This window comes from Euprymna scolopes, chromosome 30 (assembly GCF_053919585.1).
Source record: "Euprymna scolopes isolate OS-2025 chromosome 30, ASM5391958v1, whole genome shotgun sequence".
NCBI lineage: Eukaryota > Metazoa > Mollusca > Cephalopoda > Sepiida > Sepiolidae > Euprymna > Euprymna scolopes.
The window spans coordinates 92,811,007-92,833,815 of NC_136511.1; the positions used below are offsets into that span (position 1 = coordinate 92,811,007).

At 34.0% G+C, this 22,809-nt stretch overlaps 1 protein-coding gene across 1 annotated transcript in view; it reads right to left on the bottom strand.

Moving 5' to 3' along the window:
- Positions 1-568: 568 nt before the first annotated feature.
- Positions 569-22,809, bottom strand: part of LOC145254570 (protein mono-ADP-ribosyltransferase PARP15-like) — a 130,865-nt gene continuing 108,624 nt past the window's right edge. The window contains exons 3-5 of the mRNA XM_080113176.1: positions 6,466-6,602; positions 5,654-5,816; positions 569-932 (exon numbers count right to left, since the gene is read on the bottom strand). Of these exons, the coding sequence (XP_079969302.1) occupies positions 667-932; positions 5,654-5,816; positions 6,466-6,602 (566 nt within the window). The 3' untranslated portion in view covers positions 569-666. The remainder of the gene's footprint in view (positions 933-5,653; positions 5,817-6,465; positions 6,603-22,809) is intronic.

Below are 22,809 nucleotides of genomic sequence, written 5' to 3' on the forward strand. Positions count from 1 at the left end.
ATATACCAATGTATAGTTTTTGTGACTTCATTTTCCACCCTTATTTTATATATATATATATATATATATATATATATATATATATATATATATATATATATATATATATTTATTATTATTATTATAATTATTAAATAAAATAAATGTTTTTAACAAATGAAATACTTTTTTTAATAAATAAGAAAATGGTCATAAAAACAAATGAGAATGATTAAAAAATCATTTATTTCATCAGCATTCTTATACTTAGGCCACCAACATGTCTAACACATAATAATATTGTCATGAAAAAAAAACTACATGCAGATTCTAAAAAGTACCCATATCAAAAATTGGATTATTTAAAAAATCACTTTTTTTTCCTTATGTAAACAAATATCATAAATAATCATAGAATTATAAAAGAATAAAACACAATTTTTTTATGAAATAAAGATTTAATAAAATTGAAACTTACAAAATTATTTGAAAAAAGTAATAAAAGCATTAATATTTTTATTACAAGCATGTTAAAAGTATATTGAAAAAATAATTCTGATAATTCTTTTAATTAGTTTGTTTGCATATATATATATATATATATATATATATATATATATATATATATATATATTTATTTAAACGAACATTGTTTAATACAAAAGACAACTGATAGGAGTTAATTATCTAGTTAATTGCATAAGAGATGAGATAATTTGGGCAAAGTAGGTTTTCTTTATAGATTGTATAAATCGATGGTTGTGCTGTATTGTCCACTGCTGAGATGCCTGTTGTTAGAAAATTGGTAGCATTATAACTCTGATCACCAATAATAGGTTGTCCAACAAGGACACTGCAGTAATACATTTTCCTGTTTCGAATTGTATGGTCTGCCACATCATCTGCTCCCGCAGAGGTCGTGTAGAAATAATACCCATGTCCATTCCTTCCAACTATTAACAAAACAAATACAATAAAAAACATTATTTTCTACTTCACATCATATTAAGAAAAAAAGCAAGTGTTTTATGTAAAATTTAAAACAGATATGTGGATATTTGGCAGACGGATTTTAAAGCAGTTAGGTATTTGGAGGATATTTTGGTTACATTAAAATCTCACTTTAAAAATTGAATGGAATCCACATAAAACTGGATGATTTAGGAACAAGGAAAACAATGAATTAAAACTCCTATACCCACTTCCAGAACAGTTAAATAAAGAAAACAAAAAGTTAATTTAATTTTGAAAAAAAAAAAATGTTTGGGACTTGGAATAAGAAATTTGTTTTAAATGCTAAAATTAAAAAAAAAATGTTTTGAATTTAGAATTCAGAAAAAATTTAAAAAAATGTTTTGAAGTTAGAATAAGTTGATTTAAATACCTTAAATTTAATTTAAAAATCATTTGAAGTTTATTTGTTTAAATATTTACACTTAAATTAAAAAAAAATGTTTGGGATTTTTAATAAGAAATTTGTTTGTTTAAATAATTTAAATTTGAAAAATAAAAACCATGTTTGGGACTTTGAATAAGAAATTTGTTTGTTTAAATAACTAGCATTTAATTTTGAAAATTTTGGATTGTTGTTGAAACTTTTTATTTTTATTGTTATTTCTTAAGACATTATACCTGCTCATCTAAAAAGTCAACTCATCAACTTGTATCAATCTGAAGCATTCAATAGGGTGGATCATTATTACTTGAAACCTGTTCTCTCTTTGGTTTGGTTTTGCTTCTGGATTTGATTCCTGTATGCAAACCTCAGTGAGCTGGTCGAGGTAAATGGATTATGGTTGTCCATATCCATTTATCAGGGATATACACCTTCACCGATGACTTACATATTTGGATTGAAACCCTTTTTTCACAGACTAAGGTAGAATTTGGTCCTTCATTACACCACAATAAAATACACCGCTTATGTCAACAATATGACAGTGCTTGTAAATGGCATTGGCGATATTCATCAACATGAAAATCAGATGGTGTAAAACAGTTACAGGGGCTAAGATTAAGTTTGATAAATCAGTTTGTTTGCATAAAATCATAATCAGTCAGACTAGGAGGAACTCATTATATAATGGAGGAAAAAAGGGTGTAAAAGCAAATTGACACTTACTGGCATAAGGGTCTCAAATTAGTTCTTGCTTGAATGAAGCAATATTTATTTACTAGATTATCCCCTTATGGACTAGCAAAATCCAGAGAATGGGCTTGTCCATTTAAGCATAATGAAACATGATTATAAATTAACTTTCTGGCTTTTATTTCAGTTTCATTAGTCTGGGCACTGACTACTACTAAAATAACCCAAGGGGGGTAACTCTGAAAGAGAAAGATCAGGAATAGCACGGTTAATGCCAAAACATACAATTGTAAAATTCGGCTCCACTTCAGGGAGATCTCTTGATGAAAGGGACTAGATTTAGATTGATCAGCTGCTCAAATTAAAATATACAGTCTTTTGAGGGCGAAATTTCAATCTGAAAGTTCCTTATTTTTAAAAAGTAACATGAGAACTTGGAAAATATAAGTAGGAAAATACTTTATTTTTGATGTTGCTTTAGTTAGGATATAGACTTTATGTCAATCGCTTGTGTGACATAACTCTGAGAATGAATATATGAATCCTACCTATTGTTCTGCTTTCTGATCAGTACTTAGTTTAAAATGGAAGTTCTTAGAGTCTGACTTGTCGATTTTAATATTTTGAAAATAGTAAGATATGTAAGTTCAGATTTGGGAGAAAATTCCAATTTTGTCACTTAATTGAATTGTCGAATTTAGATAATGAGACTTCTATCAGTAATTTGTTTGATAAAAGTAAAATTATTTACTAAAATTACAGTTGAGAAAAATGCTGCATTTACCTTTTTGTAAAAGTGGATAAGTTATCTTGAACTTGTTTGCATGTTGGCAGAAAAATCTTGCAGTATGTCTGTGATCATTCTAAACTCACTGAATTACTCTCTTTTGTTTTTCTTTTTATATTGTTGGGCCCTTTTTTTGACATAGTAGCAGACTTTCTTCAATTTGATTAGATAGCAAATTCCAAAATGCATTAGCTGATTTTATAAGATGGTTCCCCATCCTCTTTCGGTAATCTTTTGCGTTCTTTTATTTGTAATCTTTTTATGCTGTATTTCACTCTTGGCACAAGGGAACATATGCCAACAAATCTATTATTTTTATTTTTATTTTTTTTAAAGTTAGATGGCAAAATATGTGAATATAACTAAGGAAATTAATAAATATTGACCTTTTTTTTTAACTAATGCTTTCAGTCTTCACAAACTTAAAATAAAATCATTGATGTTAGCCATTGATATATTTTAGATTTTAATATAAAAGAAATTTCCCATATTAGTAAAAACCAGCTTCATCAGTAATATTGCAATTTTCAACTACCTTTGTGAATGAGGCTTCCCAACCCTAAATGATATAAAGAATAAGAATCAAGAAGGATTATGCTCAACACAATCACGTATCACATATTATCTAACAAACATTGAAGACATTTTGAAAAAGCATTACAGGTTTCATACTAAAATCATCATTCTTCATTTTGCAACTGCAGTTGAGATGATGGAGTTTGATAAACTTCATCTTTTCATATGGTTCTTAATGTGTGTACATCACTACTACACTCATTGGAAAGCAGAAAGATTGACCTGAGCACCTTGGAAGTCCGAAAAGGTTACCCAGCAGAAAATTACAATTGAATGAGAATCTGTTGGGAATAATTTAACCCTGAAATAAAGCTCAATTCTCACACGTGAGAATGCAACAACAATTCTGTAGTTAAGTTCTTATGCGAGGACAGGTTGTAAGAAGGGAACACAACCAAGCAATCGATATTTAAGCAATTTTACTGGGTGAGCAATATAATGAAAACAGACAATATACAGAATGAAGAAGATGAAGGTTTGCGAAAACGTGCTTCACTAGAACTTATCTTGAGTTCGATTAGCAATGTGTTCATCACTCAATTCCGGCTCTTTTCATGTGAACGGTTAACTGTTCTATTTCATCGTATAATTGGTTTACTTCGCACGACTGTCTTGGGATGGAAAGAATAAAATATTCAATTGGGAACGTGACGTAGAAGGGGGGGGGCTTCAGTGACTGCCTTCGGGGGCTATGCACGAAGAACCACTGTCCAGTTAGGGTTGAAACAAAAAGGCGAAAAGAGCCTGGCGCCTAATCTCCCACGGTTTTTATAGGTTGGTTCACGTGACCCCTAAGGGGGTGGAGAAGGAGATCAATGCCAGACAGTCCACAGAGCCTTTTAAGCAGGAGCAGCAACATACATAAATTCCAATAAATCAACCAAAAATCGAAGTTTGATTTAAATTTTGTCATTAATATTTTTATATGTTCCTAGTTGTGTCATTAGTACAAGAAAAAAAAAACGTTAAGGAATAGGGATGCAAATTTTAAGAGTATAAAAAGACTACAAAAGTGTTAGTGGTTGAGATGAACTTTAATATTTAAGAACAAATAACAAGAAGAAATTGGTGGGGAGGGGCAGAAACTCATTTTGCCACAGAAGTAAAAAACAAGTTTTGTCATGAAACAGATTACTGATGTTGACTCTTTAGCCTTTTGGCTAAGATCAAAGTAATTGATCTTAGCCAAAAAGCTAAGGAGTCAACATCAGTCAACTCTTGGCTTCAAAAGAAACTTTCCATAAAGGGTAGAGCAGATGCCATGTACATTTTCCCTCTCACGGACTAACTGTACTTCCCCTGCCTGTGAAATACATAACGGCTGTCCAACATCTCCTGGCTTGTATGTACTAAAAGGAGCCAAGTATGAGTTCTTGATTCTGTCAGACCCCAACCCCTGAAGTAAGCTTTTTAGTTTTTTTAGCTAGTCAGATGAACGGTCCCTCCTCCTCTTTCCAAAAGGATGCCCACTCCTCAATTTTATCTTTTCACCACTGATCCCTCCTCCAAATTGTATTTTTTCATCCACCATTTTTTTCCTCTCCCATCTAGACTTTACCCCTATTAGATATTGGGTTGCTTGTTTTTGGTTCAAAGCAAGCTGGAAAACAGTGGGTGGTTGTTTTTTACTTTCTGTTTTCTCACTACCCCACGCTAATGAAATCAACTGTATATATATGCATAATGTATTTTAAAAAATCAGTTTGGGAATCTTATGTAGAACACCATACTAGAGTAAAGATGGTATCATAGTGATTGATGATTCTAGCTAGGAATAGCTTAGACAATTATAAGTTAGAGTGATAAAGATGACCCCCTCACCCTACACTTTTGAATGGACTTGTCCCTTATTTATTTTGATGTTCAATTTATTGAAATAAATTTTTCAAAGTGTAGCATATCATGATACTACATTTCATCTTTACTGTCCTTGATTAGAGTGAGGAAATTTAAATTCTCCCACAGAGTGCCCTTTTTGAGAAGCTGGATTTTCCTCACATTAAACCAGACATTGTGTTTAATTCTGACCTCATGGGGAGGTAAATAAATGGGAACTACTGGTGTTTACAGTATCATATTTTACCTGTTCTCCATGGCCCTTTCTCTTACAAAAGTATTAATCAAGTAAATCTCGTAATGCAGAAAATAGAATATACAATAATACCTTTCATCTGCAAGAATATCAATGCAATAGATATCAGTATGCAATAATAATACTATACCTTTCATGTGATTGCTATCAAGTCCATTGCTGTTTATTGTGGTGATATTCCTGTCATCACAATACATCCACAATTGCCTTTCATTTTTTTTCTGTAACAGCTTGTACTGGCATTTTGACTTCAAGTATTCCTTATAGAGGGCCTTATTTTGAATTCTTTCAATCTACTCAAATAAAACAACAAAACTTAAAATAACATTTTATTCAAACAGAGGTGTGCAATTCGAACATTTTTTTTTACAAAACTTAACTCATTTTTTTGTGTATAATACAAGAAATTTCTTGTATAATATGAGAAATTTTGGAAATAAAGACAATACCACACACAAACATTTTCAAAAACATTATTTAGCATAAAAACATTCTGATTTGAAATGATAAATAATAATAAAAATACAAATATTCTTAGCACAAAGCAATTAGCTGATGTTTATACCAATTGCTCACAAAATAGTTTTGATATGTTGGTAATATTGGTGCTTTAAGAAACATTGTTATTGCCATCTTTATATTCCTATATGGATTTTAATTTTTAAAATGTTATTTTCATAAGTTATTCTACTGTTCAAATAGTGATTACATTGTTTAGCAATTGTATTTTTTTTTATTTTAGTTTAAAAAGTAATTTGGGGGGAACAGTGGCAATTACAATGATTCCCCAAAAAACAAGTATCTTTTGTATATAATTTTTATCAATACTTTTAATATTTATTATGCTATGTGTATTTTTAATCTTGCCATTTTAAATAAAATGTTTTTTAAGCTGGATAGCAATTTATGAAAAAGTGTACTTTTTTACCTTTGAATACATACCTTTAAAATTTGTGCTTTGTATGGACCACCAAAGTTTGTAAACTCCTCTTTTATCAGCATGTATTCTTCAGTGTCCGTAGGGATATTGATTACATTCAAGTTATCATTTGTTTCCTGCCATTGGTAAGGATATGATACTGGTTGAAAGAAAAATAGAATGCAGTAATGGTAACTGCTCCTTTGGATGATATCATTCAAGTTATATAGTGTTGTTGTTTAGAGGTGACAAACTTTAAATAGACAACTCTATTTTCATTAATTGCAAATTTAGCAACTATCGGTTACATTTAGTTCAGCTTCGTTTGGCAAGAATGGAGAGACTGACACCTGAGCAGCATTTGCAAATTTCAAATGATATGATCAATTTACTGAGAGAAACATTTGATGAATGAATCATTTCACAAAATCTGTATGTCAACTGGCTATCATATTCATGAGATTTAATCCCATTAGAAATTTAAGCACCCTCTCCACCTCTAATATGGCCAAATTTTCTCTTAGCCATGCCAAACGGACTGGCGTCCAGTGTGCCTAAAGAAATGTTAAGTACTATTTTTTAAAATTAATCTTGCTTCTAAGAAATGTATACATGCTCGTTTATTTGTTTTTCTTTGGTTTTGTTTTATTTGTATTTATTTATCATCTTTATTTGTCTTTTTTTTTCTTTTTTTTTTTTGCCAACCTTATCTTGACTAAAGCTGAAATTCGTTATCCCTCCTCCCTCCTTATAGGCAAAATAGTGTTTCACTCTTATATTTCAAGTAAACTAAGGGGAAAAAAGCCTTTGCAAAGCAAATCCCAGAAATTTCAGAAACCTGGACTTATTTTTTTCCATACTAGAAGATACAACTTTATTTAAGTAATATACTTAATATCTACAATCACTATAAACTCGCTTGTATTGAATATGTGGCTTCCTTGCTATCTATAACAAACCACGGAATATAGTTTGCCTTACTTTCAATTATATATGTACCTGAAATATACAGTGATCTTAGATACGTCATTATGACTTTTTGAATAGTTACACAATGCCTTGTACCTGACCTAATAGACTGTCGTTACCTACGAATTCCGACATGCCACGTAGTCTTATTACGGTAGAAACACCCCTCTCTTGCATGCTACGTATGTCCAATATATTCATTTCCTCTAAGACGACTGCCATTGTCTGATTTGCATGTTAAATAAAAAAGAAAAAAAAATTCATTTTTTTTCTCTATAACTAAATTTTACTTCACTATAAATTCTAAAAATTAATTCTACTGTATTCTGTAAGTTAATCCTCTCCTAAACACTAAGTCTACCCTACTCCCCAAGCTGCTACTAACACTCATACATTACACACGCTTAATATAAAGTCATTCTGTGACGCATCATCCTATTCCTAAGCCAACATATAAATAAATAAAAAAATTTAAAAAAAAAAAAAAAATTTCTAAATTTAAAGGAAAAATATTAAACCATATCTTAACTCTTTCCAACTAACCTGTTGCAAATACAGTTGCTTCTACTGCATGAACTTTTACTCACCCCCTCCTCCAGTAACAATGTAATAGAAATGTCCTTTAATCACTTTGAGGAGTGTAATTTCTCAGTAGACATAACATTTACATACTAACCCAGTAACATTAACTACCATGCGGGGTCGACGAAATACCTGAATTAGGACCCAGGCACAGGATAACCCCTCTCGGTGCTGATGGACTTGTACATCTCCCCAGGTCATCCATCTAGGAGAAGGAAAACTGAAGCTAAACCTAAGGGGAGGGGGGCCCTCCATTCTTGGATGACATCCTTCCTAGAGCTGGTGACTTGAACAAATTACCAGTCTGCAAACCTAAACTGCTTTAGGAGTAGATAGGCACTGTCTATTAGGGCAGGTCGATTTGCAACTTTTTTCAGAAAATCAACATGGCACTGATGATGATAGTTGGGATTTGATGTGATAAGAACAGATACCAAAAATTAGATTCCCATCTTGAACAGAAAATTGAGCATTTAATTTTAAAAATCGTGTAGAAACATGCTGAGAAATTCTTCATTTTCATAGCATTTTTCACAACACTGACTTTGAAATTCACTACTTTTATTAAAAAAATCCAGTTAAAATTGATATATTTATATGAAATACATTGAAAGAAAAATAAATACATGAATTATAATTTTAATTATGAATCACAATTAGCAAAATATCTCAACTTTTACTGCATTGATTAAACAAAAATTGTAAAAAAAGCCAATTAGCAACTAAGTCTTTTAAATTTCACAATTCAAAAAGATATGTGGAGATGTATAACACAATATAACAACTTGATACAAGTTACAGAACCATGTATTTTAATTTTTTATTAGAGGCAATAATAAAAACTGTTATAATAGAACTAAATTGTTCTGTATAATTTCTTTTCAAAAAAATGAAGGTCTAATTTGCTGGCACAATGACTTTATAATAATGTATGTCTTGCTTCCTGCCCATATACAACTTTTTTTTTTTAGAAAAATCAATCAAATTTGACCAGTGTTTGGCTGTAAAATTGATAGCAGTAATCTTTTTCAGTCTTTTTTTTTAGTTGTTCACTATTTCTGGAAAAAACAACACACAAAAACAATTATTTGAAAACACTTATTTTGTATATGTTTGTGATGAAATATGAATAAAACTGACTATTGTTTGGGTAAATTGAGAAAACTAATAAAATTTAATGGATAAATATTTATTTACCTAATGCACAAAATCGTTTGAATGCCCTCTTCTCTCACATCCAATTCATCTGAGTTTATCATCGATATTATATTTTCCGAAAGTAGTGCAAAAGGACCATATTTGGAACTGTTTAAAACAGTAATTTGGATTTCAGTTAACTGTTTTGTTCTCTGAATCATATTAAAATATATTGTTGTTGGTTAAAAAAATTATTGTCGGTTTTGATCTCAAACTGCACACACTTGGATCATAAATTTGACCAAAATGTTTAATTTATCATAGTGTTTGAGGATAGACACCTCTGGTCCATAAACACTTAACCTTGTGGCTTATGTTAGCCATCTTGCTTGATTTAAAGGTCCAATTTTCTAAACTGCATATTTTAGTTTAACTTCTCAAGAAATGATAACAGCATACTCTCAAAAAGTAGACTCTGGTCTTCACACTTAAATTATTTGTTTCTTCTGCTGTCAGATAATGATGATCTGGAGGGACACTATTTTTTTAGAATTCTACTTGAGGTAAATTTTGATAATTATTGATACAAAGTGCCAGTAAATGTTGTTAGGCTTTTTCTTGTTGCATCAATTAATTTAAAAATTGGTCTAAATGACCGTTTTTCTAGTGGAACCGGAAAATTGCAAAATTTGTATGTTTAATAATACAGCCAGATTACATAATAAATACCAATACATTATTTCATTTTCCACAAAAAAGAACATAATTGCAGGTGAATCTATAGAATTAATTTTACCTCCTTGGTAGCAGGACAAGTGCAGACAATGTGCCTTTTTGACAATTTCCTATCTTGCACTTTACTACAAATTCATCACATCTCAAGTCAGGAAGTTTACAGCTACAAGAAAATATATAAAATAATCTGTCTTGCAGTTCCTTCATTCTTTTCACTTTGGTTGCTGCAAGAGATTTCCTGTCAATCTGTTTGGTCCTCTTATAGCAAAATATATTGACATTCTGTCCTATATAACGTTCTCCTAACAAGGGCAATTGTGGATTAACTACTTGCCAAATACTAATTAATTCCTTTGCAATTAACATAGAAATTCCACTATTTTTTTAAGTGGGGATGACTGTTTCGAGGAAATAACTAAACTGGATGACTTGTTGTGAAGTTGGAGGCGCTGTTTCATCCAAATGACAAAGTGGACCAGCAAATTTTGTGAAACACGGATTAAAACTGAACGTTGTGCTTTTACTGACATTTTAATCCGTAAAGTAAAATAAATAAATGGATTATAACTGAAGGAAACTGTTTTAGGCTATCTTCCAGTCTCATATGTAAAAAAAATAAGCGCTAGTTATAAGAAATAATGAAAAACTTTGTAGAGTTGCATTAGATGTATTGAAGAGAGAAGACAAAACCAAATCAGAGGCATAGTTTTAGTTTAGACATTTTTAGCAGATTTTAGCTCTTCCTTCGATAACATGAATTTACTCATAAAGAGATTCATTCTCGCTGTAGCTGTGCCATTTTAAACGAGTGTTTAGAGTTTGAAAAACCAGTGCTTGTGCATCTACGTTACCATGCTATTTTTAATAGTATTTTCAAGTCAAATTTAATTTTTATGAAATTTTTATTCATTAAATTTTTAGGTGAAAGTACAGAATAGTTACAACATAATCTCCTATCTTCCCCATGTTAAGAATGGTTTTCTAAATAATAAAGTTATTTTAGCACAAATAAGGAAGACCTTTAAAGCAGTTTCCTTATTTACTCGTATCTTTGTGTGTTATCTGATTTTAAAACTATAATATTAGGAGAAAAATACTGCTTAAAAATAATTACTCCCTGAAAATAAGAGAAATAAAAATTTGACACTAATTTTCTGCAAAGTATTTTTTTATTAAGTAGAAAAACTTGAAAATTTACGTGGTTCTATTTCGTAAAGAATGTGTAGAATTAAATTGTATGGACTATTTTTTTTTTTTAATATAAAACTGGAGTATTACCATATTTTAATAAAAATTTCAAATAGAATTTGATGTGAAATATTGGGTTGGTGCAAAAATAATGTTTTTGACGTTCGTTTGAACATCAAAAACATTATTTTTGCTCCAACTTAATAGAAAAACAAATTAAAAAAGATAAAACAATTGACTGCAGACACTTGAAATATAATAATATATATTTTAAACAAGTCTTTTTCGTTTTTCCTTTTGAAATAATTAAGCCTAAATCGTAATGTTTTAAAATTAAATAATAAACAAACACTAATTTTCAATATCAATAACGAGCGTGTTTTGCGACGGTGAAATCTAAAATGTTTTCACCCCACAAAAAGTTCCTGAAATGAAAAAGCGAATTTTAGTCATTATTATTTTAAAAAACATAATTTTGCCTTTGCACTTAATATTTATTTTATTAATTCATAATCCTTACTCATTTAATTTAAAAATGTAGTTTAAAATTTTCTAAATAATGAGTCCATTTTCTGAACAGTACGGTTTGTTTTGATGACGGGACGTTCTTGGCAATTCACCAAGAAACTTTTAATAGGTTCAGTTTTTCAACTTTTAAAGTCATTTCCTCAAGCAAAGATAACGATTTTGAAAAAAATATTTTGTGTAGGTCTTTTCTATGTCAAACCCCAACTATCATCACCATTGCCTCACTGGGGTTCCAAAATCGATCTGCCCTACTGTCTATCGCCCAGCTCCCCTACTCCTTCTTTGCCTATTAGCCAGGCGTAGAGGTTGAAGCAGAGGGATTCGACAGAAACACTCAGTGGCCGATCTTGTTTCCTGACTAGGGCAATGAACGCCGATTTCCCCCTCTCCTGACACATTCCATCCCCCTCTAAACTGGGCAGTTGGGAGTGCTTGAACATCATAATGCCAGTACAAGTAGATTGGGTTGACCATCGTCTGATGGGTTGAGGGTACCGGAATGACAGTTCCTGGCTGCTGTTCCCGACTGGTAATACAGGTGTCCTAACTCTTTGGTAGCGCTTAGAGCGGCTATTCCATCAACAGTTGAATAATATCGGGATGTTTGCAGTGCCATGTCGCGCATGGAAAGGGACCCTGCACTCATCCCCGGTGGGCTTTCCTGAGGCCACAGTCCTAGTAGATGGAAGGTCGGCTGATGGTTTACTTGTGTTGCATGCCTGGTGTTCTGCATACCCACTTGTTCAGCACCCCTTACCTAAACTGAAACTTAAAAAAAAAAAAAAAATGACAGTACAATCTAAAATTACGCTTGAACCAGGACAAAACTCAAAGAAAATCAAATTGCTTCCTCCCTTGAGGCTGGCATTTACTAATATTCGTGGGCTTAGAACTAATTTAAATAATGTTGAAGCATTTCTCCTAACAAACACCCTGGATAAGTGAGACTAACCTACACTCCTCCATCCCCTCTAACTACTTTAACATGCCCGGATATCTCCCACTCTGCCATAAGGAGTCTGACAGACACATGCACGGGCTTGGAGTCTATATTCGAAACACTCTCCTCCTGACTAGAGAAAGAAAACTAGAATCGGACGATCAAGCCTTTATGTGCTTTAGACTTAACATGCAACATAATATTAGTTACTTTTATTTTCTCTACCGCTTTCCCTTGACCCAGGACTGTACCCTAATAAACAAAGTCTCTGACAGCATAGATACAGCACTTTCCCTCGATATTAGCGCACAAGTTCATGTATTTGGTGACTTCAATGTCCACCACAGTAACTGGCTTGGATTCTCTAATTACAGCAGCTGGTACCACAACACATAGCTTCTCTATATCTCATTCCCTATCACAGACGATTACGTTTCCAACCCATTTCCCTGACCAGCAAGAGCAACACATCACTTTTAGATCTGTTTCTGACCACAGTTCCTGATGATTGTGTTACGAATGCCCACAGCCCACTTGGGAATGCTGATCATGTAGTGATAATAGTTGAAATCACCCTAAACTCTAGAGCCAAAATGGAAGAGCCATTGCTCAAAACAATGAGATATTATAAAAAGGCCGACTGGGAAGCCATCAGGGATCTCATTAGAGACACCCCATGGCGAAATATCTTTTCACTTTCTGCTGAACAGTGCGCAAATGAGACCACTGAATGGTTCAAAACAGTAATTGAAGCACATGTCCTCACGCGGAAATTTTATAGCAAGCCCTACTCTCCCCAATGGTTTAGTTCCACATGTGCAGCTGCCATCGCGCAAAGGCAGCACGCGTACCACAGATTTAACCGACATAAATCCAGTTATGCAAATACATAATTCCCGACCACTATAAAGGCAGGACACTGGACAGGAGTCGGGGGTGTCCTGCAGATTGTGTGTAGGTGGTTCTGTGAATTGGGTTGGATTGTTCTTTGTGATGCATCACATGTCTGCGAGAAGCGAGTTTTTGTTCTTTCTGTTTTTTTTTGTCTTTTTCTTCTTTCTCCACGGTTATTACAGACAAGAAATCCCTCTCTTCTTGAGGTGGGTGATACTGACCATTTCCTATCTGTTTCTGGATTTTTTTTTTTTGTTTTGCCTACTACATTTTGCTTCACTGCTATTAAAAAAGTGCTCCGCCGAAGTAGCTCCAATCCTCTCCAAACTTTACAACAAATGCTTTAATGAATCTTGCTTTCCTGCCATATGGAAAACTGCTTCTGTGGTACCAGTTTTCAAGAATTCTGGGTAAAGAACTGACCCAGTAAATTCCCACACCATTAGCCTCCTCCCACTTTTTGCCAAAATATTTAAGTCCATAATTAACCAAGCTCTAGTTCATCACCTTACAGATGCTAAACTTCTTACCGACCAACAATATGGATTTAGGGAAGCCCGTTCTACAGCAGACATTCTAACTGTAATTTCCGAGCGTATATACCATTCACTTGACAAAGCAGGGGAGGGTAGAGCGGTAGCTCTAGATATATCTTAGGCTTTTGACAGGGTATGGCATGAAGGTCTTCTCAGGAAAATCAGATCATATGATATCACTGGAAGAATACTTAACATAATTAAATCCTTCTTAGATAAGAGAAAAATCCAGGTTGTCCTCGATGGCCGTACATCTAAACAATATGATATAAATGCGGGAGTGCCTCAGGCGTCTATCCTTTAACTTCTATTATTCCTAATATTCATAAATGACCTCCCTGACAAAATTGTCTGTAAGCTGGGTATATATGCTGATGACACCACGCTATATAACAGACATAACAGGAAAACAAATGAACACATATCTAAAGAAATGGCAGAAACACTAGAGGATGACCTCCAATCTGTAGTGGAATAGGGACAAAAATGGATCGTCACATTCAATGCTGCCAAGACTAAACTTGTTTCCTTCAATAACTACAAGAAACCTTCTCTACCACCAATAGCAATGGCCAAAGACTCTTTATCTGAAAGCACATCTTTTAAACTCCTCGGCCTAACGTTCACAGGAAACATGAGTTGGAACAATTACATTGAGAGCATTGCCAGGACTGCTGCGAAAAAGGTAGGTTCTCTCTACCGTGCTAGAAAGCTACTGACCCCTGAAAGTATCCTGTACCTCTATAAGGCCACCATTTGCCCATGTATGAAGTATTGTTGTCATATTTGGGCCGGTGGATCTGCTACTAGTCTCTCACTCCTAGACAAGGTTCAAAAGAGAGTCGCCAACCTAATAGGTTCTGAACTGTCATCCAAGCTTCAGCCTCTCTCTCCCATCGACGCAATGTAGCAACCCTTTGCCTGTTTTACAAGTACTTTAACGGTGTATGTTCCGACGAGCTGCAAGCACTTGTACCCCCTCTACATAAATACCCCTGACAAACCCAACAAACAGTACAATCCCACCCCTTCACAGTAGAGATCCCTAGATGTAAGAGAGCCTTCTACTCCAGTAGTTTCTTTCCCAGAACCGTTAGACTTTGGAACTCCCTGCCAGGTTCCTGCTTCCCCAACTGTACTGACATGCAGAAGTTCAAGTGTAACGTGAACAGACATCTTGTTGTCCAACTCCCCACCTAGTACCCCTGTAGCCTGTGTCCCTAATAGTAGCCCCCTACATCAAAGTGGCAATGTGCCTTGTTTGGGGTGAAAATGTAATAAAAAAAAATAAAAAATTAGATTGTTTTCTTTGGGTATATGTCAAGTTCCATGTCTATGCTCATAAATCAAACACATTAGACTACTTAGAAGACAACATTTTATGTGTTATTGCCGAAATACAGGCTATTTTAATGCATATAATTTGTAAAACTTTAAGAAAAATGATTATAATGATATTCATAAAAAGTCAATTCAATATCAAATATTTTTTCTTAAAAGAAGGGAAGTATTTTATTTATATATATATATATATATATATATATATATATATATATATATTAGGAGTGTATCGATTAATCAGCAGGTAATCGGCCTAATTTACCACTTTGCTAATTAATCAGTAATCAGCCAATTTGCTGATTAATCGGCTGCTAAATTACTTTTCTCTTTAAATTTAATAAAATTTAAATCATTTCATCACTGCTAAGTGACTCATCAGATAATTTTGACAAATTAACCTAGTAATTTAACTTGGCATTTAATTGTCAATCCACTACTATGGCTTTTTGCCTTTATTAAATAAAATTAAAAAATACAAAGTACAATTTCCAATATAATTAAACAATCAGATAAGAAAAAAGAAATTACAAACCAACTACAAAGTACAAATTGTAATTCTTTAAATGAATAACTATAAGCTGAAGTGCTCTCATAGTCTCCTCAGTATTTTTTTTTTTTACATAGGCATCACCACTTATCAAGGCCCAGAGGCCACTCAAGGATAAGGGTTAAGAGTGTACAGTTGTCAATTGGACAATATAGTAATTGTCAGTAATGGAAATTCAGTAAATTTGTTAACTTAAGTGGAACGGCTTATCAAGAACTCATTTACATTGGACTTGAAGACAACCATATTGTAGTCAGCTGGAAAGCAGGAAAACGGAAGACAGTTCCACAGGCGTGCAGTTCTAAGAAAGAAGCTTTGTTCATGGAATCTACGTTTAGATTTAGGCACAAATAAAGCGTGGGGGGGGGGAATTATTGATAGTGTTTTCAGCTAGACGAGTGTTTCTTGTGAAAGTTTGGCGAAGGGGGACCATAGATTAAAGCTCAGTCGAACACTTTCCATGAAAATAACAATAAAGCAAAGACAAACTCGCTACATCTCTTCTGTGAGAAATAGATTGTAGGGAAGAAAAAAGGACATCTCCTATGCGGCTACGAAGTCTATTTTGAACTCTATCAAGGTAGGATAAGTCCTTTCTAGCAGCTTCTGTCCAGATGTGGCAACAGTACTCCATCAATGGACGAACCTGACTCTTATATAGATAGAGAATTGCATCAGCAGTGAGATATCTACTGGATCGATAGAAGGATTCCACCATTTTCCCAGTGGCTTTGGCAACAGATTTGATGTACGTGTTCCATTTCAGATCAGGAGTAAAGATCAAGAGTGTTTTTAAAGCAACTCATACTTAGCTTAGCATAAGGAAGCTCTATTGTTCTATGACTGTGCATATGCAGTCATGAGACAGTTGAAAACAGATAAAAATCCAGTAGCCTCCCACATACCAATTTTCAGTTTTGACCCCTTCAACAGCCCTTTATTTGGATGAAAACCAAATAAAAAGTTTTCCACATATCTGAATACTCTATATACCAAATTTCATGTCTGTAGATAAAAAATTTGTTGAGTATATAGGTTGAGAAGTATCCTCGCACACACATTTTCACTTTTATAGACATATTGATTGCAGTTTGCAGGGTGTTTTATTTTTTTTAAAAATCACCGCTTCTAGATGAGTGTCTTAATAGTGAACGCAATCACCTTAGCAGCTAACACATCTGATGGCAAAAGGAAATTAATTCTTGTAGTTATTAATCAGCATTCTTAGCTGATTTAAACTTTCTTATCTTATTTAAGAATTTATTAATAAAATAAAACAGATGTTTATAATAAAACTTTGTTCACAATATCTATTTAAAGCTTAATTACATTTAAAACAATTTAAAACAAATCCACTTTTTTATTATTTTATTATTACTTTTAATTCAATATTTACTCACATTTTGTTGCCTGCTATATTAGTTGCTTAACCATAATTTTTTTTTTTTTTTCAAAATATGCATAATACAATTTTCTATAATTTGTGTGATTTACTAAAATTAGGACACTTAATGACATGGGGTATCCATACTAGTGTTTATTTTCTTTATGAAATGTTAAAATAAAATTTTTATTTAAATTAAGCATTAGTGTTTGTTTTATTTTTTTGTTTTTTTTTACAAAACAAATTGAATGTAAGTAACATTTAAAGAAATATCTTACAAATTATTTTGCGGTCCTGGATATGACCTTAAACTATATCCGATGGTGAGGCCCCAGCTTGCGGGCCTTTGGGAGTGTGGAGCCACCCTTTAATTGCCATTGCTCCCAGGTCCACTCTGACCCGGAGTGGTAGTACCTGTTAGGGTCTCAACTATAACAGAATCCCACTTAAAAAACAAATATACTCCATTAAAAAATCGTTCCTCAAAATCACTAGATTCGTCATTAAATAACCTGAAAAAAGTTGAATACTTTTAAGTCGTAATGTAGTTTCCCTGTTCTAAGGAGATAGCCTGCTCCTCTTAGGTCCATACGCATTACCACTTGTACAAAAGAGTCTCTCATTCTCCACAGATGAAGGTGATGCGTTAAGATATTTTAAAATATGCCGTTTACTCGGCAGTGATAAGAGCTCCTGTGTCTTCTTCCATCACTGGAACGGATCATCACCTCTTGCAAGTCTTTTTAAAGCTACAGAATGTTCAAATTCTTTTGTGCACTTAATCATAAGGGATTTACTCCTTTTGAGTTTAGATTGTGATTCTTGTATTTCTGTTGTAATTGCAGTCTCCAGGTCTAACTCATCTCCTACCTGCTCTAAGTTTTGATTTGTTACTGTAGGCTAATTTGAAGCTAATTCATCAAACAGGTTTGAAAGAGATACAGTTTTACTTTAACTTTGATCTTTTTGATCCTCAATAGAGTTTGAAGAACAGTATGATGCTGATTCTGCTTCATTATCATCAGTAGAAAGTAGAAGATATAAATCCAATTCTTAGTGTTTTCTATGTCATTCTTTTGAAATTTGAATGTCGGATCTAGGTTTTTATCATTTAGATAGGATTAAAATCTGGTTTCCATTGATTGTTCAACAGTGGTAAGGATTCCACAAGAGTCAGAAATATCAGAATTAAAGTGGACAGTTTTTGAAAGAAATAATCTCAAAGCTAAAATTGTAGGTATTATTATCGATATAGTTGAAGTTCTGTGACTTGCTTCTTTGGTGATTTTTTTCAAATGGACTCAGTAACTGGACAATTTTTTGAACACGTCTTCATTGGTAAGTTGTTAAGGTAGGAATCTTATAGTATCCCAAATTCTCGTATGAAAAAAATGAACAAATCTCTTATTAAAAAATTCCAGTTTGTGCAAATCATTCTGCTTCACACATATGCCATGAAAAAGTCCTTTCTGATTAATGTTTACCAGTTAAAAAATATTTTGTTATTCTGAAAAACAGCCAAGTTTGTTTGCTTCTTTTAAAACTGGTAAACATTAATCAGAAAGGACTTTTTCTGGGTATTCAACATAAAGCAGAATGGTTTACACAAACTGGAAATAAAACATTTGTAAACAATCACAGCATTAACCTAATACAAAAATAAAATAAAGATGTTAAAACAATAGTACTATGCAGAGAACGTTTTAGAAACCCATTTCTTAACATATGGAGGAGAGGGTGTTTTCTAACTAGTCTGTACTTTCACCTAACAATTTAATAAAAAAAACAAAAAAGTAATTTGTGCCACATGTAGCAAAACAAAAAAGAAAAACGGTTAACATGATGCAAAGCACTGTTCACAGTACGCAGGTCTCGACTCTCGCACCAGAAAAAAAATGTCCTGCATATAAGGACATATAACCACAACAGCACCACAATCTGCATATCTCTTGTTTGTACTGGACAGATTCCAAGTTCAAATGACGGTGGTTCTTGTGCACATCCCATTAGAACCAACGGTGTTGTTCAACTATTTATTGCTCAGATAAAACAAAAATGTGTGGCCGCTTGCTTCTTTGATGATAATCACACTCCCCCCCTGATCTCATGATCATGGTCTTTTATTCCGCTCACTTCTGTGAAGGGCCACATTCATCATCTCTGGTTCTGGTTCTATCTCGTCAGATGAACTATAGCCAATACTCTCTGGCAGAGGTAGTTCACTGATCGCGTTTGTCAGCAGCTCATCCCTAGATGAGTCATGGCTTTTCTTGTTAGTTGTATGATGTATCTCAGCAGCCAGGCAAAGGTCACACACATGGTGTGGGGTTCCGACTGTTGGCTTATTACCCAAGATATTCGTCCTCGTTTAAACTTGATGGTGCACCTTTTTCATGGGGGTCTCATCCAGACTGGCTCCCCTATCCCATATCTGTTGTGTGTTCCCTCGTCGATTGGTTGTGTAGTGTCAATCCTAGATGAGTCATGGCTTTTCTTGTTAGTTGTATGATGTATCTCAGCAGCCAGGCAAAGGTCACACACATGGTGTGGGGTTCCGACTGTTGGCTTATTACCCAAGATATTCGTCCTCGTTTAAACTTGATGGTGCACCTTTTTCATGGGGGTCTCATCCAGACTGGCTCCCCTATCCCATATCTGTTGTGTGTTCCCTCGTCGATTGGTTGTGTAGTGTCAATTCTCTTTACTCTGACATGGTATGTGTGTATGACATTGGCAGGTGCTGTTGCAGGCGACTTCCCATCCTTTGGTGTGATGTTATACCGATATGTAGCCTCTGTAATGGTACATTGCTTTCTGGCAGCAATTCTCTTAATGCTGTGATGGCTTCTTTCAGCAATGTCATTTTCTGATGGCACATGAGCACATCGCACATGATAACTGGCAAACAACATTTACCAAGTCCGGCCTGATCATTTGTCACCACACCGCAAAATGCGTAGGTTAACAATCAGAGTTAAAAAAAAGGCTTCTCATTGTAATGGGTGATGTCCATCACCACCCGTTGCCATGTGTCCTTAACTTCCAATCGCCCTTTCTGCCATTGCTCTGGTGCTGGATCAACAGACTGACATGCCTGACATCTGTTCGTGTAACTGCCGGATCCACGTGCCTCACAAAATACAGAGTCCTCTTGATACCTGGATGTCCACTCTGTGCATGAATCTCTTTTATTTGACATGGGCTCATCGCACCAACTCTACAGTGTGCTCCACGCCCATCTTCCATTTAGCACGATTACAGTGCGATGCTACCAGCATTACACTCTTCAACGTGTCTAGTCTTCGCCGGATCAACATTTCACTGGCTGCCTTAGTACGGATTCTTGCTCACCCCATAAGTGTGTCAGACACCCAATGGTAGACACAGAGAGAATCTGTATACAAGTGTAATTTTTTCGACTGCCATTACAGGGCCAGATTTATGCCTTTTACAACAGTGGTGTCCAACTCTGCCAGGTTGATATGTTGAGCATCACAGCCAACATGCATCCTCAAACACGTTTCCTCTTTGCTCTAATGAGACTCCCAACGCCAATGAACTGGAAGCGACCCAAAATATCGACCCACAAGCGGGATTCTTGAACTCCAGGCCAAACTGAGCTAATTTTTCTCTAGCACATAATACAAACTGTACATCCTCATTGCCGTACACATCGTCAATGTTAACTGATGTTGCGTCCTCAATTTTTCTTTCCTGGGACAGCACTGTAATCACAATAGTCTTCATGATCTGCGGTGCCACATTCAGACCAAAGCCGAGTCGTGTGAAGCCAATACCTACGACCTCAGAAACACACTGTCTAGAATGGTCACAACATCCTTATATGCAAACCACCTACCACGACAGCACCACAATCTGTATATCTCTTTGTACTGGACAGATTCCGTGTTCAAATGACGGCGGTTCTTGTGCACATCCCATTAGAACCAATGGAGTGTTATTCACCTATTTATCGCTCACACAAAACACAAATGCATGGCCGCTTACTTTGATGATCATCACACCACAAGCATTGAAGAAGGACAACAGAAATATTTTCTCTGTATGTGTTTTACTGGGGAAGAGGTTGAGGGAATCATCTTAAATGGACAAATGTGATCAGTACTAAGCAAAGAATTAAACAGAATCGCAAAGAAATACCAATTGTATAAAGAAGTCTATTGTTGATAACATGCAGCTCTCTCTTTTATTAAAATAAAATTGATGTTGAACATATACGTTTACTTAATTACATCGCCATGATAAACAAAGTAGAAAAACACTATAACAAATTATTACATTTTCTTGGGGATACTATTTAAGAAGTACATAGTGTAAAGAGCTGACATTTCGATATAGCATTCTACAACGGCATTCCAGATCTGTATCTTTTAATAAGTTTTGTGATATGTAACTGTCATTTAATTCAGTTTTATTTGATATTTTAAAAATTGTCCATCATTGTAATTTTGCTGTTGTAAATGATGCAATGTTCACATATCACACCTCAAAAGTGTAGCGCAAAATAACATACTTTTTCTTCTTAGACAAAGAGCGATGAAACCATTATTTGTGACATTTTTACTCGTTACATTTTATCAGTTGGTTTCAAAGTTGTCATGTTGTAATTTACGCATGTTTGGGCTTCTTCACCCTCAGCAGGGTAGACTCTGCTCCATTATTATCAGTGGAAAGTAGATGTAGACTCCAATTCTAAATGTTTTCTATGTCAATCTTTTAAAAGTAATATTTTAATCATGGGTCTAAGAAAGTAGACATAAACAAGTTTTTTATCATTTAGATAGGATGAAACTCTTGTTTCCATTGATAACCTGAATTGTTCAACAATAGTAAGAAGGATTCCACTAAAGTCAAAAATACTAGAATAGATTGGACAGCTTTTGATAGAAATAACCTTAAAGCTAAATTTATAGGCATTATTATTGATATGGTTGATGTTCTGTAACTTGCTTCTTTAATGATTTCTTCAAATGGACTCAGTAACTGGATATTTTTTCAAACAAGTCCTCATTGGTAAGTTGTTAATGTAGGAAACTTATCAACAGCTCACAATTCAAGAGCTTTTCGTTGTCCTTTCATTTTCAGTATATAATATGTTGAATTTCACCATGTGGTCACATCTTGAATGAGTTTTTTTTCCAAATTAAGCTGATCCTGTAATTTGCTAATCTAATATATAAAACATCAAAACATAAGCGTATGCGTATAGATAGTACAAATGATTGAATAAGATAGGGGCAAATATATATTAGCAGAATAATCAGCGTCGCCCTAGATTAAATGAAGATGATGAAATATTAAGTTTGTACCGGAAATGGCTTAAACAATTTTCTATCTCAAAATTACTTCATTTGTGAAGTCGATTCCAGTTATGGCTTAAACAGTTAATGGTCTCACAATTAGATTAATACATATATATTGTTGGTTTTTGATGTAAAATGGGGGGGGGGGCGCTCAAATACACAAACGGAATGTTCAAGAAAGATTATCGCTACAGTACTCTGTCTCTTGTCTCTACTCTCGTTGCCTTCTCTCCTGGCTGATCGGGAATCATCTCCCAGCACC